The sequence below is a fragment of the Chenopodium album genome, chromosome 4 (assembly GCF_948465745.1).
Source record: "Chenopodium album chromosome 4, dcCheAlbu1.1, whole genome shotgun sequence".
NCBI classification, from domain to species: Eukaryota; Viridiplantae; Streptophyta; class Magnoliopsida; order Caryophyllales; family Amaranthaceae; genus Chenopodium; species Chenopodium album.
The window spans coordinates 3,538,377-3,565,000 of NC_137837.1; the positions used below are offsets into that span (position 1 = coordinate 3,538,377).

Below are 26,624 nucleotides of genomic sequence, written 5' to 3' on the forward strand. Positions count from 1 at the left end.
AAAGTACTGTATTATACGCAAAGTGTCGTTAATCAAATTCAGTCATTTGTACGTTTGTTTTAAAGAGGACCGTTTGTCTCCCCAACACACACTATTAAATTATTAATCGTATCTATTCTACTATTCTATTTCAGCGTTAGGCTTTGTTTCTCTTCACACCTAATAAGGCTTTTTTCTTGTCTCCTTACCTTTACTTAGAGTCTGTTCTAATAAACTGAAATTAGTTGAACTAAACTGAGCTAAGCTGAACTGAAAAGAATATTTTATAAGAGAAGAAAATTAGGAGTTAAACTGAACTGAACTGATCTGAACTGAACTGAAACGTATAAGAACAGGCCCTTAGGCCTATTCTATTCAGCTTAATTTCAGTTCAGTTCACTTTACTTCATTTCAACTCTAATTAATTCATTTCAGTTTAGTTCCTAATTTTCTTTTTTTCATATATAATTCATTTCAGCCCCAATTAGTTCAATTCAATTATTTTCAGTAAATCAAGACATACCCTTAATACGAGTATAAGATAATATGTAATAATAAGTTTAGAAAAGTAATACTTCGTATAAGAGCTACTAACTTTAGATAAACTTTCCTCCCTGAGCTCTCTTCGCTTTACTCTTGCTCTAAAAGAGCTTGAAAGTTCCCAATTAATCATATAGAAAAATACTTTGTTTGTTTTTAAAAAATTGTAACAGTTGTTCACAGCGAGCTCTCACGTTTAAAGTCAAAGTATTGCAGCTTTTTTAAAACGGTAAAAGCATATAAATTAAGTGAAAAACCGATAAAGAGTACATTGACTTTTAGTTAAGGGAAAAGAACCTATGTCTAAATCAAATATATGAAATATCGAAGGAAATACATTGTGACTATATATGAGTGGAATTGAAGTGGTACAACTTTTATAGGAGAATGAAAGTGACTATTATCATAACTTGCCATCAAATACAATCCTTGTTTTACCTCTTGACATTGGTGATTGAAAAGGGACTAGTAGTCAAAGAAACATAAATCTATCTTACTCTCGATAATTCTCCAAGTGATTGTATGGAAACTAATGGTGGTATTAGTATACCTTCTTTCACTTCAAACTTTTGATTGGTTGAGTAGATTTTAGAGTAACTATATACGATTTAATTTTTCATGAGATTAAAAAAAAAAAAACTCCGATCTTTATATTCCGTGGATGTAATGCAAAAAATAGAATTTCGCCATTGATATTTTTTTTTTTTTTTTTTTTGAGGTAGGATTAACCGGAAATTCTTTTTTACAAATTGGAGCCATTGCATAAGTGCTCTGTAGCTAAGTAACTGCCGACTTCAGACTCAGTTTACTGACTTAATGCTTCATTAAAGTTTAAAAATGTCAGAATGGTAAAACAATAAGTTATAGATCAGACATGAATTCGTAGTTAGTATTAATTGTGCTACCTTTCAGATTCATTAAGTAATAAATAGGAAAAAGGTTTCTCATTTTGAACTTAATTCATAATCAAAAAGTACAAATCTCGAAACAGTAATGACGGTTGTAGTGATAGTATATCTTACTTAAAACGTAGTTTCACAAAAATAACACAAGTATACACTCAATTGCTACAAAGTACAAACACGAGTTATACAACATGCAGATAATTACCTTACACATCCTATAGATGACACAAAACACAACATAACCTACATTATCACTCTATCACAACACAAAATCCAGTTATGAATCCTAATTCCTTACACACAACATTACCGAACATAATCAACCTTAAATAGCCAGTTATACGAGCAATAAACATTCATTTACCCACCATATTAACCAACGAGTGATTTTGTCATAAATTCTCACTAAAATACTTCCTTTTTAGGAAGTGTATTCAATATCACAAAGTCTTATATGTGGCTGGCCACACCGTGTGGCCAGCCACTATAGGGGTTACTTTGCTAGTGTAATGGGGGTTACTTAATAGTGTTAAAGGGGTTACTTCATCATTATTACAGAGTTACTCGGTCAGTGTTATAGGGATTACTTAATTGGTATTACAGGGGTTAATTAATCAATGTTATAGGGGTTACTTTAAGTGGTCACACGGTGTGGCCGGCCGCACACAGGACGAACTGATTCAATATTCTACAAACCTTTGTGTTACACGAGTAAAAAAAAACAAGTGCACAATGATTTAAAAAAGGATGTCGACCGTCAACCAAACGCGTCCTTACAATAAAAGTACACTCTACCCTCTACCATTACAAAGCGCGTACGTCACACTCACTTACTCTTGCGCGTCAAATAACCGTTTTTTACACAGGTAAAAAACACCAAAAATTTAATTTCTTCTTCAAATATTAAAACAAATAATAATAATATTAATTAAAAAAAAAAAATAGAAAATATAGTTGTATAGGAAAAAAAATGGTTGGTTTTTATTATTCCTCTTCTTTTTTTTCCTACACTCTGTATTTTGTGGAGGAGAGAGAACTAGATTTTTCCCCCACTTTCCTTTTTTCCCAAACAACTTTCTCTCTCCTCTTTTTCTTCTCCCCCTTTTTTTTTTTTCTTTTTAATTTTATTTTATATTTGTTGGGGTTTTAATTATTAAATAAATTGACATTTATACGTTAATAAAATAATGAGATTTTGTATTGAAAAAGAAGGAAGAAGAAGTAAATAGCAGTAGTGTTGTTGATGATGATGATGAAGAATTGAATGGAGTTAGTGTTAAAACGATGGCGTTTCGAGAAGTTAGTGTTGTTGTTGATGATGATGATGATGATGGAGCTGTAATCCCCATTTCTAGACCTTCTGCTGTTGCTGTTAATTCTGGATCATCCTCTCTTTTAGATGAAGGTTTTTTTTAATTTTATTTATTTATTTTTTATAATTCTTTATTTTTTCTGGGAGTTTGTCAAATGCTGTATTATATTATTGGTGATTGTTATTTATAATTGTTCTTTAATTTATGGGAATTCTTCATATGTATTTTCTGGGGTTTTTTATTTTTATTTTTTTCATTTGGTTTTGATCGGATAATTTTAGTGTGAAACCCCTTTTTTTTTCATGGGTTTTAGTTTTTTTATTTTAAAAAAATGTAAAATTGAGAATTTTGGTTCCTTGTTATAACTCTTACATAATTCAATTATTGGGTTAATCGGCATTTTGTTTTCTTATATTTATAATATTAATTTTAATTTATTTGATAAGTAGGTTGGGGAATTGGGTTTGATCGGTAGTGAAATTGGGTAAATGGGTTTAATAATGTATGTTTTCCAAAATTGAATAATTGGGAAAAATGATTGGAAAAATGGGAATTTTTATTTTTATTTTGCTTTATTTAATTTTTGGGGGTTGCGGAGAATTGAAGCCACTTGATATGCTTTATGGAATATGAGTCACTAAAATTGTAGTACTTTTGATAAATGTGGATGACATTTTTGATAACATAACATTTCTTGGTTTGTAAATGTAAATGGGTTTGTCCTTTTTGATCATAACTATTTATCTTGAAGAAGACCTTAATCAACGATTTCTATGATATTAGTGTTGGGCGCGAATTACTCCGTATAATCCTATAAACGTAATAGAATTAACATTTAAAACTTGATGTGTTTGTGTTGGATGCTTTGGATGTGTCTGGTTTATCATGATTAGCTCGAGTGTTACGGATTTTGACAGTGTATGTCTTCTCATGATGGTTTAAAGGTGGAATGTTTGTTTAGGATTCCATGTGAAATATGTACATTGAGTGTTACTTTCGTTGTCCCCCATTCGCAATTTGGGATTTAGGTTCTGTGTATAGCTTAGATTTGTGAAAGTTTTTACTAAAGTAACTTGTTTCTTGTTGTCAAATGGCAAAAGAGTTGTGTTGTACTCGTATTTCTTATATGAATAACATTGATATTTCAGATTCAATGTGGCCTGTAAATATGCGATCTTCTGAAGCATTGGATACTGGAATTTATCCTCCTGGTCCCTATCCTGAGCGTGAAGGGGAACCAGATTGTTCCTTTTATCTCAGAACAGGACTTTGTAGATTTGGTTCGACATGCCGCTTCAATCATCCTTCGAATAGAAAGCTAGTAAGTTCTGGCACCCACTGTGTAGAAACATAACATGCTACTTGCAAATCTTTGACTGTTCTTGTCTCTTACTTTCTGCTGTCTTCAGATTCTTGCTGCTCCGTTTTGTTTACGCTGATATCATAGGCATGCTAGCATGTAGGTTAATGAAAAAGGGTTATTAACAAGATCGCATGAATAACTTTATGAAGATTTCTGTGTAGATACTGCTGGGACAAAATCATGATGCCTAAAGTCAGGGGTTAGATTTGGTTTCCTTAATTAGAGACTTAAGGGTTTGTTTCATCATCATCGTGTCAATGTTGTTGCATACAAATGCTTTGGGATGTAAACTCTTTTGTAAGAAGTTGTATTTTTCAGCAACGGTTTCTGAATTATTTCCTCCACCTCACTCTTACAAGCCAAATTTTCTCTTCTACCCATTTTTTTTTTGTTTCTATTTGATATGATTTGACATTGCTATCTGGATTGCCAAATCTCCACTTCAACTTCATTGCAAAAGTAAGTCTTGCCTCTCAATGGAAAATCATTATGAGGAAAATGAGCAGAATAAGTTTTCATTACAAGAGATATTCAAATTGGTGTTTAAATAGGGTTGTGTACAGTAATTGCTTTACATCCCAAATTTGGAAGTGTTTGGTACTTTTGTTTTGATATTTTCTTTTTATCATAAATGTCTTACTCTTGCAAGGATGTGTCTTTGATGAATTTGATAGATATTATTGTACAACAGGCTCTCGCCACTGCAAGAATGAAGGGGGAGTTTCCAGAAAGGACCGGTCAACCTGAATGCCAGGCATGAATATTTCTTCCATTTGTTCTATGCTATTTATTCATTTATAATTTTGAAAAGGTAATGATGCTCTGGAAATCCCTTGGGGATTTTCATTTGTACTGATTGCCTCTCATTAGTTTCTGGCGAGTGGTGGTTTGTGTAGAGTTATTATTATCGTTACATGTAATAGAAATGTGAAATTCCAGACATAGCTCAAAATGCCAATGCTTATCCAATCAATCTGTCAGCAATGCTGTTAGGCATATGCGCATATCTACCTCTTGGTGATCATTTGGAAACCGTGTCAACTCAGGGCCCTACACTGCTCGCTACATTTTTTGTTTGGCTATATAATAAATATTTTGGAATGGAACTTAACTTTAACCTGGATTGCATGTGCCTTGCTGCTAGCTATCTCAAGATTCTCAACAATGGACATTGTAGCTTCCAATTGAGATGCATTCAGGATAGACTTTAGTTCTAAGCTGCTACTGAATAGCACTTGGTAGTGAAATTAATTTTGAGTGGCTGATGAAGAATCTTGATTAAGGAGCTCATATGCGCAGGACTGATGACATATAGCCAACTTTAATAGTTCCCTTAACTTAGAAGAATTCTCACTTGCCCCAAAAATAGAGATTCAATGTGTGAAATATATGAATACTTGGAGGTCTCCAGATGTGAGATCTAGGCTGGACAGTAGGAGGTCCCAAGAAACTGACATGAATATTTGCTCATCGGAATGGATTGGATGAGTTCAATATGAGATTGTTAGGAGTGATTAGTCTGTTTGTGTGTTACGTGATCCTTTTTTTTTTCAAAAACCATGGACAGATTTGTGTCACTGAACACGTCACCAATTGGTGTATACATATTGTTGACGCGTTTCCTTGTTATTTCTTTGGCATGTAATACTTAAAACAGTTTGCCTGATACAACATTATGTGCCATTTTGTTCACCTGAAAAACTTAGATAGATGCAATTTTTGAGCCACAGAGATATATGCTGTGGCTTGCTTTCAGATCTTGTCTCGATTAGGGATGTGTAAGAAAGGGGATGATTTCTGTAAGTTGTTCTTCATGCTATCTTTCTAATAAATGAATCACAGGAATATTTCAAGCATAAAATTTCCCTTTTCTTGAAAAGTCAAGTATTATATATGATATCTTGATGGCAGCAGAGAAGATGATGAACTGAGAAAGTGCTAGTATGATCGTGGATTATTGTGGTGGAAAATTTTGAAGTCCAAGCTGAAGTGAAAACTGCTGTTGAATAACTTTTGTGCCTCCTCTCTCCTCTCTCTTTCTTCTTCACATATAAAAGTCTTAATAAGCCTTTGGGTATTTTGTGTGTAGTCTTTCCTAATGTTATTTCTTTTTCTTCTTATATAATTTTTATGTGCTGCTTCAACTTCTCAGTACTACTTGAAGACTGGAACATGCAAGTTTGGAGCAACATGCAAGTTTAATCATCCTAAAGACAAAGCTGGGATTGCTGGAAGAGTACCTGTAAATGTCTTAGGATACCCGCTTCGCCCGGTAGAATTTATTGCTTGGACTCATGGTCTTGATTTTATTTTATTTCCATTTTTGAAAAACTGATTTATAAGATCTGAAACATACTAAAATAGTTTTCTTATTATTTTCTTTTTGTTTAACAGAATGAACCTGAGTGTGCATACTATTTAAGAACCGGACAATGTAAATTTGGGAGTACATGCAAGTTCCATCACCCTCAGCCATCTGCTTCTTTCCGCGGTTCTTCTGTGTATCCACCTGTTCAATCTCCGACAACTCCTGGTCAGCAGTCATATCCAGGAGGATTAACAAATTGGTCTTTGTCTAGAGCCTCAATTATTCCTAGTCCGCGTTGGCAAGGTCCTTCAAGCTACACACCTTTGATTCTTCCACAAGGAGTTGTTTCAGTTCCAGGGTGGAATGCCTATATGGTAATCTTTGCTACTAGCCTTTTCAACTATTTGGTGATTAAGAAATAATTATTATAGTAAGATTTAAACCTTTTTTTTCTAAATAGCTGGCATTTTAATTGAAAAAGGTTGTCAAAATGAATAAGGCTATGTTCTATTTGACTTTTGTTGTCTTCAAATTCCCAACTTTTCTTATTTGAACTTATTTTGTCTGAGTTTATTTGAAATTTGATTTTATATTGTCTGATTAAGTCAAATAAGTCGAACAGAGGTGGGCTTAATCAGTGATGGACCAGCATGTTGTTGGGTTCTAAGTTGGAGCATCCTTTGCCATTCTTCGTAATTATTCATGTTATTAGCATTTGATGCATAGTTAAGCTTCTAGATTATCTATTTTTTACAAGTGTCAGCTGCCAATATCATTTTTAATTTTGATGAAAGCATGAAACTTTATATTATTTGTATTATTTCACACGTCTTCTTTGTTACTTAGGGTCAGATGGGTTCAGTCTCGTCTCCTGAAGGACAGCAGCAGACATCAGGAAACAGTCCTGGCTATGGGACTGCACGCCAGAGTGAATCTGCAGTTGCTGCCTCTCAGGGTGCATATTCTTCGTATCGCACTGGATCTATCCCTATGGGTTACTATGCGCTTCAGAGAGACAATGTTTTCCCTGAGAGGCCTGGACAACCCGAATGTCAATACTACATGAAGACTGGTGATTGTAAGTTTGGCGCAGTTTGTCGGTTTCATCATCCCAGAGAAAGACTAGTTCCAGCTCCCGACTGCCTCTTGAGTGCTTTGGGCTTGCCATTGCGTCCGGTAGGTTGCACTTCCCCTTTAAAGTTTCTTTTGAAATCTACTACTCGTATTTCAAATATATTTTTTAAAATATTATAAATTTTTTGTTGCTTTGTGTTCAATACTATGCTGTAGCCCTATGTTACTTGATTCCTTCATTTGACCTCAAGTATCTTTGACATTCCGAGTCTTTGACAAGGGTATTTTCATTTCTTTCTTTCTTTATTTTTTTAATTTTTTTTTAATTTTTTTTTTATCTGTAACATGAAGTTATCTCTAAAAAGTAAATGAATCCAACCCTGGAAATTTACCCTTGTATGATTTGAGCTCTCGAATCCTAGTAACATGATTGTAGCCTGTATCTGTTGTCCTCAATTTTATCTGACATTCACAATATTTAGATATGCACCATTGAGATTTTTTTTTTTTCTACTTTCCCCTGTTTTTTTGGGGACGGAGGGGAGATGGGATAGTAATCACTCTCAGATAGGGTTAAAACACTGACTGTTACAAAACCTTCAAATGATATTTGATTAGACTGTGTGTTCTGACTTGTGAGTGGCCACTAATGTTATCGGTCTTTTATATTTGCAAGTAGAAACAAAGGTGTGTTTTCAATTAAATAATTAAATAAACACCTATCGACATTTTAACTCTTATTACTCTATAGACTGAAGGGTATATTTCTTTTTAGAAGTTTTGTTTGTTGATTGTGTTGTTGGTATTTCAAAATGATCCATGTTCATAATTTGTGAATACTAGTCGTATTGTATTAGTTTCCTTATGTGTACAATGAGATCATAAGGTTTAAAGTTCCTTGCAGTGAAAGAGTACAACTGACCACTAGTTTCTCTCCTTTGGCATTTGACAAAACTTGTTTAAGTTGTTTATTTTACTGCCTCTGTGGGATTATTAACATCTATCGAATGCCGTCTTTCTGAATGCTCCGGCATTGCTAATTGTATTTCATTATTATTTTTTTTCACAGGGAGAACCTTTGTGCATATTTTATTCTCGTTATGGTATATGCAAATTCGGTCCAAACTGCAAGTTTGATCATCCAATGGGAATTTTTGCATACAATGTCTCTCCCACATCTACTGATGCCTCTGCTATGCGGCGTTATCTGGGATCATCATCAGCAGCAGGCTTAACATTGACGTCAGAAGGGCTGGTTGAATCAGGCACAGGGAAGAACAGGAGGCTCTCTTTGTCAGAAACGAGGGACTTGCAGTCTGGTGATGATGATGTCGAAACTGATAGATAAAGCTTAAGCTTCCTCCTAAATAGAGAAGCTTGATGGGTTGACTCCCCTTTTTGCAATCTTTTGCGGCATTATGAGGAGCTTACCTGTAAATTCATTTTCCGATTGCTGAAGATGTACAGCTTTCCTTTCATGTTTAAGTTGATTATATACTTACAAATTCTCTGGAAAAAAAAAAAAAAGGATGTATTACAGCCGAGAGTTTTGGCCGCCCTTCCCCTACTCCTTCATGTGCTGTAAATCTGAAATTATTGTCACATTTGGTGAAATCATTGTGAACAATTGATCACCTTCTCTGTTATGAAAAACCTTTGAAATTATCCTTGCAGAATTTCTGAGTTTTTATTACCTTATAATAAGTTTCATGGGAAATATTAGCTTGACAATGAAATCAAATCTTTGGAAAATTTCCATATTTAACAACAATTTATGGTTCACTAATAATACAAAAAACAGTAACTCTTTTAATCCTAGGTAAAGAATTGTACCACCTCCGGTCCAAATCAGTAGTAACTTTGGAATATTTTATATCTCACAAATAATACTCCAAGGTTGCGAGTAATTTGGACCGGAGGTAGTAAGTAAAACTACCTAATCTTAATCGGTTTTTGCCCATCAATGGAGCAAGGGCGAAGAGTTGCAGAGAAGGAATTAAATCTTAGTTTTAAGCTAGAACTATAACCATACTCGTAAATTTTGTCTAAGTTGCCGTAATCTTTGCCCTCCAAATAATACCGATAAATATTGCCATCTAAATCAGCAAAAATCAACTGCTTCTCCAAGATAGTAAAGCTGTCTGTCCATCTTGAATCTTCAATGCACAAATCATCTTCAATGTGTATGTTCGACAACCAACGCCAAGAACTCGATTTCTTTTCTTTCGACAATGTTGTGTTGTGCTCAAGCACCCATATAGTGATCAAGTTATCGAAACACTTAACCAAACAAATGGAATCAAACCAAGAGTTGCCTTCCTTTCGCTCCCATCCAAACACACGAAAACAACCAATATCTAAATAACCAAATTCTTCATTGTATTCGGGCAATGCTATATCCCTTGAAGTCCTATTTTCGACATCATAATGAAACACATGAGGACTACAACCTTCTGCTAGGATATACAAACCATCTTCACAACAAACTTGATAATCAAACTCCAAATCTCCGCCTTTTGTTTTAATGTTTTCGTTTATGAGTATCCATTCGCCTTCCTCTAACATGTACACATCATATCCGCTATTCCAATCTTCCAAATCATGTTCATTAAACAACAATAGAGTGCAATCCAAAGGAAAATTTTCACTTTTCTTACCAAAAACATTACCACATACTAATGCAACTTTTAACTCCCCATTGTCTTGAAATATCTTAGCCAATTCCTCACTAGGCAACTTCAAAGGTAACCAAGTCCTCGTCAAGGGGTTGCACAGGAATAATTCAGTTGGTACACTAGAATCAATTGTCCTACATAGAAATAAACCGTTGTTTGATGCTAAGATACGACCTTTTTCCACTAAAAACATGATGGAATCCTTAGGAACATCATTGTAGGAACGATTTTCAGGTAAGAAGCAAACGCGTAATTTTTGAACTCTTTCTCTTAAACTTGAATCTTCTTGAATGATCAAAGACTCCTCCGCTTTCATGCACGAGTTGTGGCTTTGTTTCTTTGCAAAATGTGTTTCGGAAAGGTACTCTAGTGTTGACTTTGCCATGGTCGATAATCTGTATAAGGGTTTTGTGGATAACCATGACATAATCTCGTACATTTCTCCATTGAAAGACATGTTTATTTGTAGCTACGTTAGTATAATGAATTTTTTTTTTTTTTTTTAAACAACAAAATCAAATACCGTATAGCTTGTAGTATACAATATTGAATTATTTCTTATGACTATAATCTAATGGTTTGTACCTTGGAAGACAAGGTTTTGACTATTTTTTAATCTTTTTTTTTTTTTTTTTTTTTGGGACAAATCAATTTCCTAAACCTTTTTTTTCCTAGTTCCCTAGGATGATTAATTGTGAATCATATTGCATGCATGGATTATTTATAAAAGTAGAATGTGGGTAAGCATATTTCGTAGTGTAGTTAGTTTAGGATTTTAGTTACAATTAATTAAACCTCCTAGGATTAGGAAAAGGGTTAAGGAAAGTTTTCCTAAAATAAAAGCCAGTAAGTTAAAATAATACATCAAATAAAAATAAATATTTTGAGATAAACCAACGAATTTGATTTACATTACGAGTAGTACATTACACCGGCCACTTATTTCGTTATCCGTTCTTTTTTTCTTTCTTTCCTTTTTTATTTATTTATTATTTTTTTTTTACTTTATAAATTATGCGAATTTCCTGCTTGAGACGACAGACAACAACAGCTAATTTCAGCGCTTGGAGATGGCTAAAGCTCCCTGCTAAGTGTTTAGTACAAGCAGTATTATTAAGGGCCTGAGCTGAGTGACTGAATTGAGCTGCACTGAACTAAACTAAACTTATTAGAGCTGAACTGAACTAAACTGAACATTTTATGAGAGAAGAAAATTAAGATAATAACTGAATTATACTAAACTTATTGGAGCTGAACTGAACTGAACTGAACTGAAAATAAGCTAAGAGCAGACCCTAAGGGCCTGTTCTGATTGACTGAACTCAGCTGAACTGAATTGAACTGAACTGAACTGAACTGAGCTGAGCTGAGCTGAACTGAACTTATTAGAGCAAGTTTAGCCTCAAGTCTTAAGACTTGAATGTGACATCATTTTTGGTGGTCCCCATTGAAAATGATGTCATCAAATTCTTGTTAAGACTCACTAAGACTTACACAAATTTATCACTTTAGCCCTAAGACTTAATTATTTGACATATTATATGTAGAAAAGTGTAAAAAAAAAAAAAAGGATAATAAAAATAAAAGTGAAGTGGGTCCCAATCTCAAATCTTAAGAATTTCAAGACTCAACTTGAGACTTGCTTGAGATTTTTGAAGAAAAATGGGAAAAGTCTTAAGTATAAATCTTATACTTAAGACTCAATTTGATGATGTCACCCCGGGGCTAAACTTGCTCTTAATTAGTGATTTTTAACTACGGATTAGTGATCTTTGATTATTTATTGATTATTTATTACTATACATATGTGTATATACAAATGTACATATTAAAATATTTACGAAAAATATACTATATAATTATAATTATAAAATGTATGGAAAATATATTATAAAATGTATGGAAAATATATTAAAAACTTGAAGCCTCTAAACATTTTAAACACATATACTATATATTTATTATTTATTGATGATTATTATTATTTATTGATTATTATTATTAGTATTATTATTTCAATTATTATTATTATTATTATTATTATTATTATTATTATTATTATTATTATTATTATTATTATTATTATTATTATTATTATTATTATTATTATTATTATTTTTGTTGTTGTTGTCGTTGTAATAAGAGCTTAAAAGAATGAAATTTGGCTTAATATCATTAGCAATATCATTAGACATAAATTAAGAGCTGAGCTGAACTGAACTGAACTGAGCTGAACTGAACTGAACTGAACTGAATTTCAACGGAACAGAACAGGCTCTAAGTATATATTCTCCACATTGCAAGTTCCTGTCAATTTGTTTCTTTTGCATTTGTTGAAAGAAAAGAAAATGAAGGCTGCCCAAACTCTAGCAAAGTTGATCGAGTGAGTACATACAACCCTGTTTTTTTTTTTTTTTTTTTTTTTTTTTTTTTTTTTTTTTTTTATAACTGTTCAGCTCTGCTATACTCTGCTGAGTTCTCCTCTGCAATGTGTTGGGAACTCAGCTTTGTTGACCCCAGATCTGTTATGTTATGCTCTGCCAAGAAGCTCAAAAGAATAGGGCCTGCATGATCTTCTTGATCATTATAGAGTTTAGCTTTGATTTTGATGAAATTATTGTTGTTGATCTAAATGGTCATTGTGGTGGAATGTTTATATGTTGAAATATACTTAATATGACGTATTGAATTTCGAATTGAAGTTTGGATCACTATCTAGTTCACTTATTAGTTACTAATAAAAGCTCTAATTTTATGTTTAATGTGTTTGGTATATATGCTTCGGCTCAAGAAAATAAAAAATTCAATCTTTTCAATGTCCTTGTGATTATAACGAATTAGAGTCTGTTCACATTTAATGAACTGAGCTGAACTGATTGGAGCTGAACTGAACTGAATAGAGTTTAAACAAATATTTTACGAGAAAAGGAAATTAGGAGCTGAATTGAGATGAAATGAACTGAATTGATTGGAGTTGAACTGAACTGAAATTAAGCTGAAGTGAACATGCCTTTAATATGTTTGGTTGATTAAAAAAAGGGCTCTATTAATTTATTCCTTTGCCTTTAAACTCAAATGCTTTGTCCAACTCATTTCCCTATTCCTTAAAAAATACAATTTCATACTCAGACTGATGTATGAGCGATTAGATATACGTCTAGTCCAATATCCAAGTGTAGCTTAGCCCTTTCATATGAAAATTTCTTATGCTAAGATCATAGTTCCATTTATTTTGCTATGAAACATTAGAGTTTTATAAAATATGGTAATATTCAATCTAAATTGTCAACTAATGTGGACTAACTAAAAAAAATGTTAAACAACAGATAATTGACGACATATCAAACACATTTGCTATATCTTACCAAAAAAATTCAAAATATATCAACTTAAAAAGACAGAGGAACTTATTTTGTAACTAAGGGCCTGTTCATATTTACTTAATTTCAGTTCAATTCAATTCAGTTCAGCTCCAATCAGTTTAGCTCCTAATTTCTCTCTCTCATAAAATATTCAGTTCAGCTCAGTTCAGCTCCAATCAATTCCGTTCAGAACAGGCCCTAAAATCAGCTCATTACTTGTGACAATGTGAGAAAGTGTTAATTATGTCAAATAATAACACTCTTGTAGGGTCTTTTGAGTGGAAAAAACATTTTAGCAATATCAATTGAATTGGAACAACAAATAAACTCCAAATTAACTTACAATATGATAGATGCCTTAATCAAGATGTGATTTGATAAGATTTGATGTATGCTCCCCCAAATCACATTCTTAAATTTTTATAAATCCATGGCCAATAATGCTAAAGTAGGATTCAAATGTCAAACTAGAACAAAAAGAGAAAAGAGGAAGTAGATAATAAAATAATCATTAAACACCTCTCTTATGTTGACACGTGTCATAGTTAATAGGTAATGCAAGAATATGGTGCTCCAAATAATGATAATGATAATCATAAATCCACACAGTTGTAATGTAGGACATAATTACCCCACAACTTTATTGCAAATTCCACACATCTCCCTCATGTTTTTATTAATTTTTAATTTTTATTGCTTAAATTTTTTAAAAATTTGTATTATTATATTTCAAAATAATTTTCACTACAAAATTCACTCACTCACAGAGTACTTCTCATTCCACTGTACACACTCTCAAGTCTCAACCTCTTGAGATCATCACCATTAAAACCCCCAACTCCCCCAAAATATAAAACCCTAATTTGTCAAACAATTTATTAGATTCATGTGAATTCACTGCCCAACTTCCACCAATTCAATTCATAAACCTTTAAAACCCAATTATATCTTTCCTTAAACTTTCTCTCTCCAACCCCTTCAAAAACCCTCATTTTTAGATCTGATCAGCAACAAAAATGGCAACTTTTACTACTTTGATTGTTTTCTGTTTAACACTGCTGTTCTTCAATTCCGACAAATTCAAGCTTACCCATGTAAGTTTTCTTGCAAACCCACTTGTAACTTGAGTTTAATTTTTCAGGGTATTTCTCCAATTTTGATTCCCACTTGTAATTTGAGTTCAATTTTTCTGGGGTTTTCTCAAGATTTAATTTTTTTTTTCTTGCTAATTTTTAGGCAAATGAATTGTGTACCTCTTCAAATTCTGGGAATATGACAAATGCAATTGAAGAACAGGGGATGAAATTATACCCATTGATTGATAAAGATAGAGTGGAGAAGATGATGGTGATGAATGAAACAAGAAGAAAACTCGGAAGTTTCCAGATTTGTGCACCTTGCACTTGTTGTGGAGCTAAAGGTTATTGCTTGCCTTCACCTTGTTGCTATGCTATCAATTGCAACATACCAAATAGGCCCTTTGGATTTTGTTCTTTCACTCCTAAGGTTTGTAATTGCTTTGGTTGCCATATTTAAAACCCCTAAGGGGTTTTACCCGACTCGAATTGAAATTAGTCGGAGTCTAGTAGGCTCTCGATTTAGTTTATAAAATTAAAAGAAAAAAAAAATTACTCCTTAATTTTTGTGGGTCTAAATATGAATCCTGTTGGTAAGTGTGAATGGGAAGAATATCTGTGTTCTAGGCCTTCTAGCTATGTCTTTTTTTTTTTTCTTTTCATTTTACCAATTAATGTTTATTATGCTCATTGTTATACTGGGACAGCTATTTCCAGGTATGGTTTTGCTACTTCTTATGATTTTTGTCAGTCTGTCTGATCAATTTCTTGGGAATTGGTGAAAAAAAATTTGACCCTCATAAGAAAGTTAGATTTTTTTTTCTTAAAAAAAAAAAAAAAAAAAAAAGTAGCAAAAGTTTGCTTGGAAAAAGCGATGACCCAAAATTTAGCCCTAGATTAGTTTTATATTAGTAGTAATTGATTAAGGTGCATAGTGGAGATTGTGATTAATGTAATTGTGGATTATACAAGTTTATGATATTTGTTTATGTATTGTTTCTTATTACTTTGATGTTAGAATCTTTGTAGTGGACTAAAAAGAAGATTGATTGTAATTATATATAGTCCCATTAGTTGACCTTTATTCTCTTGCTTCTTCCCTTTGTTAAATTTTGTTTTTTCTTTTTGTACATTGTTGTCTTATATAACAAGGTTTTGTCCCATTAGATTATGAAGAAAGTGAGCTTATAGCTTAAAGAACAATCTTTAGATTGTTAAGAAAGTACTTTAGCTTGTCGCGCTCTAAAGAAAGATGTAAATCGTCTCTTAGCCAGGGACGAAACATTATAAGGATAAAATAATGTGTAATTTTATCATAAACTCCCAGCTTGACAACACTTTAGGTTATGTTTACAATGAAACCCTTTAAACAAATTAATGCTTTAATCACAAAAGATAAAAACAAAAACATCAACAACAAGATTGAGGGGTCAACTTTATTTTTTTTAATTGTCAAATTGAGGGGACAAGTATTGATATGGTATTAAAGATGTTTTATTTCATTTGTACTCTTCTAAATTATCCAATTGCTTGGAAAAAGTATTGCTTGGAGATGTTCAATGCTTTGCCTGGTAACCATAGTACGAGTGGTATGGTACAAGTATGTGGTAGTAAGCAGAGGACAAACATTCATTTCAGCAAAATATGTTCATATGCTAGATCTTTATGATTAGGTCATTTATGTCGAATCTAAATGTAAAACTCTATTGCCTGTCGCGGTTTTCTTATCTTCCCGTGTAAGAAAAATGAAAAAAAAAAGGTTCTATATATGGACTTTGGGACGTTTTATTAACTTGCAACCGGTTGCTCTTTTTGTTCGAAGTACTTGTATGTTGAAAGTGTCCGATTCCAAAACATGAAGCTTACCTCGGTGCAAAGGTTAGAACTTGTCCCTTGGCGACCTATGGGATCAAGTTCCATCAGGACGCTTTGAGAGTGGAATTTCCTTACCTTCTCTTTATGTCCCACTCTCACGATGCTCGATGAAGTGTTTATCGAATTATTGTGGTATATGTTTATGATGGTGACTAGAGTCAATGTGGTTGTATGAAGTACTAGTGTAGGTGATGGCATTTATGGTTGGATGGGTGGTTCGAGAGAGGGGGGTTTGGGCTTCAAATGACCATACTAAACTAATCTTTCTTTTAATTACATGCATTGACTTAGTTTTGGGCTTTGTGCTTTAAATGATTATATTTCTAATGAACTCATATTTCAACAAGAGTTTTAGTTAAGGCAAACTTATTTATTATTTTCATGTTTTTTCATGCATGAAAAACTATACAAGTAGCATTTTAATTAGGAAATACATATGATACTTGGAGCATTAGATTAGTGTATATATGTTATTATCCTGAATTGAAATTAACTGAACTTATTACACCTGAAATAAGGGTATGTTCTCATCATATTATTTTCAGTTCACTTCAGCTCTAATAAGTTAAGTTAAGTTCAGTTCAGCTCCTAATTTTCTTCTCTCATAAAATATTCATTTCAGCTCAGCTCAATTCTAATAAGTTCAGTTCAGTTCAATTCGATTAATTTTAGTGAATGAGAACAGGCCTTAATTAAAAATAAAATGAACACATTAGGTTCTATGTCATCATCACATATGCAATATTACAATTTTATTTCTAGAACTAGTTTTATCCCCGTGCAAATGCACGGTTTATAATAATAAGACTTGAAAATAAAAATAAATAAATAAATGAATAAAATTCAATTAAAATGGAGTTAGTTTAAATGAAATGGCTTATATGTAACATTTTCTATTTTTGAATTTGAATTCATATCATGTCTATCCTTAAAATTCTCTTGTTAGATACATTATTTAAAATATTTTATAAATTATTGTAAGTTTTTTTTCATTAAATTTTTTTTATCATGTTATTTTTTAAGGGAAAAAAAGAAATTTAAAAAAAAAGCTAAAAAATATTTGGGCGGGAAATTTTTTGTTGTGAATGTGACATGTGTACTTGAGGGATAACTCTGGTGATTACTTTAGTATATAGTATATAGATACGGTTAGACAACCAATAATCCTTGTTGATGAATCCACATCTGTTTTTGGTCCAATTTTGATCTATTTGGGCCATGGGATGGCCCATGACAAAGTTCTTATTCAATTTTTCATTGTCACAACTCACAAGGATTGTGACATTCAACTCACTATTTAAAGTGCTCTAAATTATCCAGTTTATTACTTCATAAAATCTCCACTTTGCTCTAAACAATGGCAAAAATAAAACATCATTTACTTAATTTTTCCTAGGGTGAAGAGATGCTTGAAAATTATACTCGTACATATAAGAATGGTCTAGAAAAATCAATTTAATTTATGGAATAAAGTCAACCAATTAAGGCCCGAAAAATGACAATCCCTTCTAAATCATTTACCTTTTAATTGCTTTCATTTCAAGATATAAAAGGTTTTTGCTTTAGACATCAATAGTGACGACAATTTTTCAAAGTAACAATTCATCAATAGTGACGACAATATTTCAAAATAACAATACATCAATAATGAGTTAATGACGACAATTTTTCAAAGTAACAACTTCATGTTCCACCTTATATTATCTCGTTATCTATAATTATGCCACATTATTTACATTTATGATACATTATCTTTACTAGATAATTACGTACAAAAAGAGGTGCACTATGTAAGAACGAACTAATCAACAATTCCAAATGTTTAGGAAGTATTTTCATTGAATCCTTAATCCTAGCATAATACTTATTTAAAATTTGTCACGATTTTTTTAAAAGCAAAAGGAAATTTCTTAATACAATTGAAGAGTGCAATTGTTGTACTAAGCTAAAGTGGGGACTAAAAAACAAAAGGTCGCCAAACTCCAAATAATCGGTGGAGTGGGTAGTGAGTTAAATGAGTTTGTTGAAAAATTAAAGTATTCGAAATATCCAACTTTACCTTTTTCTTATGATGTTTCGTTAGCTCTTCATTAATGTACTCCTACTCCATACTTCACTAACGAACGTACACATAACATATGAATACATTGTCCTTCATTTTTTAAAAAAAATGTTTTGAGTATTATTCATTACCACGTAAATTACTTTATTGTATGCTTGTATGAGATGATATTAATTAGATTATACGTATAATATACGGATTATTTACGTGTTTCAGATCTCTTTTAAAGCGAATAAAATATTATACTCCGTATCATAATATCATAAGGAGCGTAGTACAAGTTCTTGCTTAATCACTTATTCCTGGCAATTGGGGGTCTTCATTAATGTACATAAATTTTAGGTGATGAAGTCAACATTGCTCAGTTTAATTTACTTCAGTTTGACCATTCAGTGATCTGTTATGGTTGGATAGTCATCAATAATAAACCATCAATAATTCCAGATGTGCTTTAATTGGCTGACCAACTCAACTCTCTAGCTCTTATACTTCTCCATTCCTAACTTTTTGCAGTAACTAACTGTTCAACAGTTTCAAGTACAGATACTAGAGAATAATAAATACGACGAGTAAATTAAAAAAAAAAAAAAGGAAATCCAGAAAATACCAATAATCTCCTTGATATATCAAAGTCATAACCGTAAATAAATCAACAACTTATCTTTTTATAGGGATCTATCATAAGGGTCCATAACTAAAGGTTATACACGAATAATATTAATAAAAATAACATGACCCCAAAAAGACGAAAATGGTAGATGACACTAGATCAACACAACATGACCAAAATACACAACTTTTCTTTGGCATGATAGAATCATATCATGTATAGACTATAGTTGTATACTTAATACTTTATAATTCGTATTTATATACAAGCTAGGCCAAGTATGGCACATAACTCAAACCCAGACAAGCTTACAAATAACTAAATATATTTTGACTATTGTTATACATTGTATACAACTCTTCTGTACAAAAATGTTCTTTCATAGTTTGGTATTTAGCAGACTTCATTTCTGTAAATGCTATCTATAAACAACTATTATGTCCTTAATCTGTGTATATAAAGTCTTTCGGTGTTGTGTACCTGTTACCGAGAGATTGGTTTCAATGGTTGTGGATAGGGATTTGTCCAGCATTCATCGGTCAGGACAGCTTTATCCCATCGCCTTCTGAAGACCTTGTATTCGTTGTAAGACTGTCTCCTCACCTGAGAAGTATCCAAGAGTTCATTAAGCGTCTAAAACTGCACTACAAATTTTGATGCGAGAAAACAAATTAACCACACTATTTTTCGTACTTTCAAAACTTGTGAATAGTTGAAATACTCACTCTTTATTTTGACATGTTACAAATGCTGACAACCAGAAAAATATCATAATGTTTTTAATCTATATACTATTCTAGTCCCTCAATGCATAGAAAACCACAGCTATATATACTAGTCATAGTTATCGCAATGCTGCTATATTCATCAATCATATAACTTTCATAAATTAGTATGAAGATAGTAAAGCATTCATCCAGAAGACTTACTTCAACCCGCTTGTCAAGCACATGGAGTTGAGGCTACATAAGAAAAACGGCAAAATGGTTAGATACATTAAGTGATCCTTCCCTACAAGTAGGGATGGCAATATTAAGTGGATATCCGCTAACCCGCTCCACCCGCTTAAAATAAATGGACGAAAACCCGAATTAAATGGATGAGAAGCGGGTGACGGATGAAGCGGATGATGGATCGGATCGGATGTGGATGATATTTTTTCACCCGCTAACCATCCGTTTAACATATATTAAATTTTTAATCAAAGAATTTTACTAATAAAATATAGAATGTGCAAGAAAATTACTTATTTTTTTTTGTTACAAATTAATTTTTCAAACAATATGTTGTTATTATTTCTTTTTTATTAATAAATTAAAAAAATTATTATATAAATAAACGAAAATTAAAGTTTATGTGAGTTTTTTTTTTCCATTCTAGTACTCATCCATTTGTCATCCGCTCCACCCATTTCATCCGCGGATGATGGACGGACAGATATGGATGATGGGTGAAGCGGATGACGGATGGATGTAGATGGAGCAATTAGGATAATGGATGGATGCGGGTGAAGCTCCACCCGATCCAAATCCGATCCATTGCCATCTCTACCTACAAGATAAGAAAACTAGTTCTGCAGCTACTAATCAACTAGACAATTACTTCACAACCCGAGGGATGAAGTCATGAAGAATAAGTTATTGTGGATACGCTACTGCTAACCTTTTTTCCTAGTGGCTCCCCTAGTGTAGGTAGGCCGTAATGTATCACATACTCAGCATCTACAACCCCAATTTTTTTGGTTCGGTCTCCCTGTGAATAGCAAATTAAAAAAACCTATAATTATAACGAGGAAAATGCACAAAATAAAGTGCGACAAATAATGATCACCAAAAACTTGCCTGGGCACAATATCCCAGCTGCATGTCCAAACCCCAAGCATGGATCAAGTCATTCTGCAAAACACATTGGATTAAAACATGAACAATGCCAAAGCATGTTTTGTGAAGAAAAATTCAAAACCTCTACACACCGCAAGCAAGTTTTAGTTCATTAACTAAGTAATTATATTGCCTCTTTTAAGACTATTCTTAAATAGCACATTGATAAGATTGGAAATACAAACACTTCAACAGAAGTTTGTGATAAGATTTCAAAAGCAATAATATATCATGTACAATCAGGAGATACCCTAAATTCCATGGTAAATATATATGTATATATCTAAAAAAGAGATCCCCTAAATTCTAGAGATATTAGCTGCAGATCATAGGAAAGACAAACCTGAATCATGTACCATACACAACGCCATGCTGCTCGAGAGAACACTGGAGCCATGACTTCTATCCACCTGCAACACATCAAAAGTCTTATTCGGCTTTTACCTCCCTGAATATATTCTTAAGTTTAAAGAGTGCCAAGATAATTATTATAGCTAGCTAGTTTCTCTTATCCTTTTAAAGTAGAGATATAATTACCCTGTACAAGGAGGACCAGAACTGTCTTCATCGCATTCATTATGCTTGTATGTTCTCCTACAAAGCATATAATAGCTTCAAGTTATTTTACAACAAACAAAAACATACAAAAAAAAAAAAAAAAAAAAGCTTTACAATGTATGTTCATATGTCAGCTCAAAACATAGCAGATCCAGAGTTGATTAAGCAGGAGTGAACCAATGTAGAATTGATGCAAAAGAGTTGGAAATGTATCGGATTAATTGTGTAGGCAAAAACGTAAGCGACCAAAGCTATGACTACACACCAAGATGCCAAAGTAGCACAAAGATTACCTGTGAACTTTTCCTCTCCTTCCCCGAGATGTAATCTGGTGATGCACCTCTGATCTGTTACCATCAAGTGCTGGCTGGGAGATTTCAAGACCCTCCTCTTTAACGATGGATACATACCTACATTAAATATATAAAGGCATTAAAAGCAACCCAATAAGGATTAAATGGTTTCAATTAAGATAGCTGGTCCAGTCCTCAGATTCAAACATTCCCTGAGACCGAGTTGAGTAAATTGATTCAATCTAACAACTTAGCAAATGCACAAAGGATGGGAAAACATATACACAGAAAAGTGAAGCATTGCAAAATTTTGCATTTTTACATCATAATATTCTAACAAGTAGATATGCGGCTTGACAAGGAAAATTAACTGCATGCACTTAACCTTAAATGCACATCAAGCTTGTGTTTCTATGACAACATTGACAACCTACAAGATGATCATAAGGCTGTTATCAACCTCTTCAAATTAGCAGCTTATGTCTCACGTCTCACCCAAATTCGAAAACAAAAGATTTTTGATTAAGTGGTAGGAAATGACTTTAATCATCTTGCAGAAGAATGAAACTACTTACTACTGTATTTGACATTTTTGATGTAATAACTTTGGCTCATAGTCTAACAAATGAGCATAAAATTATAATTCACTCAATTACAAAATCATAATAATCATCTAAATGAGATTTCATCTTAAAATATTAGTACATGCTTTACACGTGTGCAGGAATGCAGGATGGTACACACCTTAAAGGATCAAAATAGTCTACTCCAATATCTTCATCCCAGAGAAAAACATATTCATAGGCAGCAACTACATCTGGATGCATGAATCGCTTTGCAAACCACCTATATCACCATAAAAGAGCTGAGCCAAGTCAGGATATAAGCAATTAATCTGATTATAAAGACAATGAACATTATCCATGCCAAAAAGAAGCTTTAAGTGTAGCTATCACAGAAAAACAAGCATGATACGACAAGGGTGATACCATTTAGTTTGATTGATTGCAGATATGTGTATGACCCGATCATTCCACGTAAAATCCTTCCATTGATCAAGATTACCATCGTAATGGAAAAGCATCACAGAAAAACCCCTCGAGAGAAACTGAAATACCACATGGAAAGAATTAGTACGTTATGTGCAACACCTGTGCTAGAGCAGTAAGCAGCAAGAACACTGTTGCAGATGATAATTACCTTGCTAACCATTGCATTCACAAGTTGTTTTTGCTTAATCCCAACAGCAACTGCCAGCAAACTCAGTGATGAGTTACTTTTCTGCTCAAGCAAACTTACAATTGATCAAATATTCCACGAAAAACTGTGATCATACTGAAATACACATCATGATAGGAATGATAAAGGTTTTCAGCTAAATAAGTAAAACTCTAAATTGCTAGCTGTTAGCTGACAGATGCCTAAATTGGCTGAATAAGACTTCAACCCTTGTTACATGGTTGACAGTTAGCTAAATAGCCTCACTAACTAAACATACATATGAAAAAAAGGAAAAGAAACATAATTTACCTCTGGAAGGCCCCATAGTGGTCTCATTTCCAAATTAGAATTCTTTGCAACAATACCTTGAGGCAATGACTCGCTTCCACGAGGTCTGCACTGATTCTAAAACATGAAGAAAAAGAAAATAATAAGATAAAAGGCACACGATCTATTATTATCTGCATAGGAAGGAAAACAGACCTCACATCTATTGCCTAGTAATAGGTCCATACTTCCAGCAAGCCCCATTTTTGGAGTATCCTGCACAGGAAGACGAGGTTATTTAGGTGTTGCTAGTCTTGCTACACATTGTTGGTTGCAAAAATCAAAAGAAAGCCGAAAGTTATCTCTAGGAAGTTCAACTTATAAAACACATGAGTATTTGGTGGACAGATCATACCTGTCTGTAAACTGGTAGAATAAAAACACTCCCTATCAAGTAAATTAGGACAACTGCAGCAGCTGCTTGAAAAACACTGCAAATACATGACCTTCGGCTTTTTGTATCAGAAAACATTGCAATCTGCATATATCATAATATCATCAATCTCATGTAAAGGAAGAAAGCTAGTATGAATGTCCTGGTGCAGACTCAAAATAATTTACTATTCCACCCTTAGCATACAAAGATCACATACACACTAAGATACAACAGCATTTTATATCGTTTCACAATGAGTCCTATTCTACCCACAATGAGTACACAATCCAAACAGAACAAACTTTGAAATATTAAATCAGGCTGTAGAAGAAAGAGTATAGCTTATTTTCCCTACTTCAACGATAACTATGAATAAGGATTTACATGTATTGCTGAAGAAGTGTCAAAGACTTCTTCAGCAATGATGTCCACATGCCATTGAGATTCTTCTCCTAAAATATACGGAGTACTACATAAGGCCAACAAGGGCAAATTATAAGATGCACCTAAGATTAAGCGCTCCTAGATGATGTAGCAACAATGCAAAAGGGAGAAAAAGGGTCAATCATCTAGGAGGTGCTATAGAAGATGAGAGTAAAACTATATTAGTCCAAACTCCTAAGACCTGTGGCACTAATCATTCCGAAACAAGCATAAGCATCATACCAAATCACAGGATTCACAGCTCACAAAGTCACAAATAACCATGAGCTATAGGTCCTCATATGCATCAAGACTCTCACTACATTTGCATTTTTGCAAAATCTACAGCTAAACATCCACAGAAATTCAGCTTCGTTTGTAATCAGAAAAACTACTTGTCTGATAATAAATAAAGCTGAATTTCTAGCATGATCAGATGAACTTTGACTTAGTCTCATAAGCAAAACTCATTCTTGCAGCATCATAAATTAATAAACCCTTTCTAATACTCAATAAACATCCTTCATTAACCGAAATTCGAGGCAGTTAATCATCAAAACAGAATTATGCAGCCTGATTAACCAAAGTTTTCAATTTTCAGACAATTTTAACAAAGTAATAGATATAGTTTTGACATTTTCAAAGTAGAAATGAATTTTATAAAAAAAAAAGTATTCATCATCAAACAACTACAAATTATAAATTGTAAAACAAAACACCTGGTAATAATATAATCATCAATTACATAACAAGTAAGATAAACATGTTAATAAGCAATTAAAATATCATCCTTTACATATTTTATTAAATTAAATATAAAAAAAATCCAATAATAGAATAATGTAAAAAGTACTTACGTTTTTGGCAGCCATTTTTGTCTTTTTAACGAATTTCAAACTGTCAACATCTTTTTCAATAATATTACTACAAAACCTTCAAATTCTAGCTCCTCTCTTCCAACAGGAAAAATTACCCTGAAATTTAAGCATAATTTCATCAATAATTATCCCATTAACATAAAAAAAATTAAAGAAAAATACTACCTTTAACAAAAAAAAAACTGTTTTATCAAAATTCTGAAAAAAGATTATAACTTTATACTCACCTGTTTATATGATTTGAAATTGGAAGAGGGATTCGGTTTGATTTCTTTCTGGGGTATATTAGATATCAAATTTTCAAAAAATAAGATTGAATGCAAAAAAATTATTGAGAAAATTCTACAAAATTAAAAAAGATTTAGAGAGAGAAAGACAGAGAGGAGAGAGAAAATGTGAAGCGAATAGCAAGGGGCACACGATCTTTAGCATTAATGCCAAAATTAGAATGTAATTTAACCAAGTTAAAAGACAAAGATTAGGGGGGATAATCAATTTTATTTTATCTAAGCTCCCTAGCTTACGTGGAAGGTATTGTCGTAAGAAGAGTAATCGAGTTGATACTTCGAAACATTTGAACAAGTTATAGGATTCATACATGAAAACTAAATGATGATAGACGATATAGTCAGACTCGTACTATGTTGTGGAGTTGTTGGTTTGTTTGAAAGGTTGGTTGGATAATTTTGGTGAAGAATTGTAGATTACACAAGAGTAAGGGCCTGTTCTGTTCCGTTGAAATTCAGTTCAGTTCAACTCAGTTCAGTTCAGTTCAGCTCCTAGGGTCTGTTCTGTTCCGTTGAAATTCAGTTCAGTTCAGTTCAGTTCAGTTCAGCTCAGTTCAGTTCAGTTCATTTCAGTTGAAATAATAATAATACTAATAATAATAATAATAATAATAATAATAATAATAATAATAATAATATTAACAATAATAATAATAATAACAATAATAATTGAAATAATAATAATAATACTAACAATAATAATCAATAAATAATAATAATCATCAATAAATAATAATAATAACAATAATAATAATAATAATAATACTAATAATAATACTAATAATAATAATCAATAAATAATAATAATAATTATCAATAATTAATAATAATAATAATAACAATAATAATATTGATACAATTCATTGTTCAAATGGTTCTATTTTTTTGAAACATATTTCTAATGTTAATCTCATTGAGAAAATTAGAGTACTACACAACTTAAACTAATTTTCATAGTCAGTTAGTTTTTTTTTTTTTTTTTTTTTTTTTTTTTTTTTTTTTTTTATATATATATATAATATTTTATTTAAAATTTGTTTAAATGGGTTAGATACATGTAAGTGTTTTGTGTTCTTTTGTCCTAATACTATTTTATTTTTAAATTAAATAGTATATGTGTTTAAAATGTTTAGAGATTTCAAGTTTTTAATATATTTTCCATACATTTTACAATATATTTTCCATACATTTTATAATTATAATTATATAGTATATTTTTCGTAAATATTTTAATATGTA

The 26,624-nt window shown here is 32.2% G+C and overlaps 3 protein-coding genes and 1 long non-coding RNA gene across 4 annotated transcripts; 2 read left to right on the forward strand and 2 right to left on the reverse strand.

Moving 5' to 3' along the window:
• Positions 1 to 2,439: 2,439 nt before the first annotated feature.
• On the forward strand, positions 2,440 to 9,158 carry LOC145628580 (zinc finger CCCH domain-containing protein ZFN-like). The gene is made up of 7 exons (XM_081680915.1): positions 2,440 to 2,829; positions 3,886 to 4,058; positions 4,792 to 4,854; positions 6,253 to 6,372; positions 6,495 to 6,782; positions 7,255 to 7,584; positions 8,552 to 9,158. Exons 1-7 carry the CDS (start codon positions 2,709 to 2,711, stop codon positions 8,828 to 8,830), a joined length of 1,374 nt encoding a protein of 457 aa, XP_081537041.1. The 5' UTR covers positions 2,440 to 2,708; the 3' UTR covers positions 8,831 to 9,158.
• Positions 9,159 to 9,414: 256 nt separating this feature from the next.
• Positions 9,415 to 10,542, reverse strand: LOC145627474 (uncharacterized). Its single transcript, XM_081679861.1, has one exon. The coding sequence runs from the start codon at positions 10,540 to 10,542 to the stop codon at positions 9,415 to 9,417; it is 1,128 nt and encodes a 375-aa protein (XP_081535987.1).
• Positions 10,543 to 14,204: 3,662 nt separating this feature from the next.
• On the forward strand, positions 14,205 to 15,403 carry LOC145626359 (uncharacterized). The gene is made up of 2 exons (XR_014110994.1): positions 14,205 to 14,613; positions 14,756 to 15,403. It is a non-coding gene; the product is annotated as an uncharacterized LOC145626359 (long non-coding RNA).
• A 3,926-nt stretch (positions 15,404 to 19,329) lies between these two features.
• On the reverse strand, positions 19,330 to 25,698 carry LOC145626360 (uncharacterized). Its single transcript, XM_081678780.1, has 15 exons — positions 25,326 to 25,698; positions 25,078 to 25,194; positions 23,777 to 23,899; positions 23,578 to 23,637; positions 23,404 to 23,499; positions 23,074 to 23,154; positions 22,863 to 22,981; positions 22,618 to 22,719; positions 21,874 to 21,990; positions 21,560 to 21,616; positions 21,366 to 21,432; positions 20,984 to 21,037; positions 20,805 to 20,894; positions 20,072 to 20,104; positions 19,330 to 19,745 (listed from the first exon to the last, which is right to left on the reverse strand). Exons 2-15 carry the CDS (start codon positions 25,090 to 25,092, stop codon positions 19,626 to 19,628), a joined length of 1,134 nt encoding a protein of 377 aa, XP_081534906.1. The 5' UTR covers positions 25,093 to 25,194; positions 25,326 to 25,698; the 3' UTR covers positions 19,330 to 19,625.
• Positions 25,699 to 26,624: the final 926 nt, after the last annotated feature.

What these genes read in the sequence shown, in the direction of transcription:
- LOC145628580 (XM_081680915.1), top strand. Translation starts at nt 2,709, where the DNA reads ATGGCGTTTCGAGAAGTTAGTGTTGTTGTTGATGATGATGATGATGAT. An exon ending in ATCCTCTCTTTTAGATGAAG is followed by an intron (nt 2,830 to 3,885) that starts GTTTTTTTTAAT and finishes TTGATATTTCAG; the next exon opens with ATTCAATGTGGCCTGTAAAT. An exon ending in TAGGATACCCGCTTCGCCCG is followed by an intron (nt 6,373 to 6,494) that starts GTAGAATTTATT and finishes TTTGTTTAACAG; the next exon opens with AATGAACCTGAGTGTGCATA.
- LOC145627474 (XM_081679861.1), bottom strand. Translation starts at nt 10,542, where the DNA reads ATGGCAAAGTCAACACTAGAGTACCTTTCCGAAACACATTTTGCAAAG.
- LOC145626360 (XM_081678780.1), bottom strand. An exon ending in TACTAGGCAATAGATGTGAG is followed by an intron (nt 23,500 to 23,577) that starts GTCTGTTTTCCT and finishes TTCATGTTTTAG; the next exon opens with AATCAGTGCAGACCTCGTGG. An exon ending in TGCTTGACAAGCGGGTTGAA is followed by an intron (nt 19,746 to 20,071) that starts GTAAGTCTTCTG and finishes GATACTTCTCAG; the next exon opens with GTGAGGAGACAGTCTTACAA.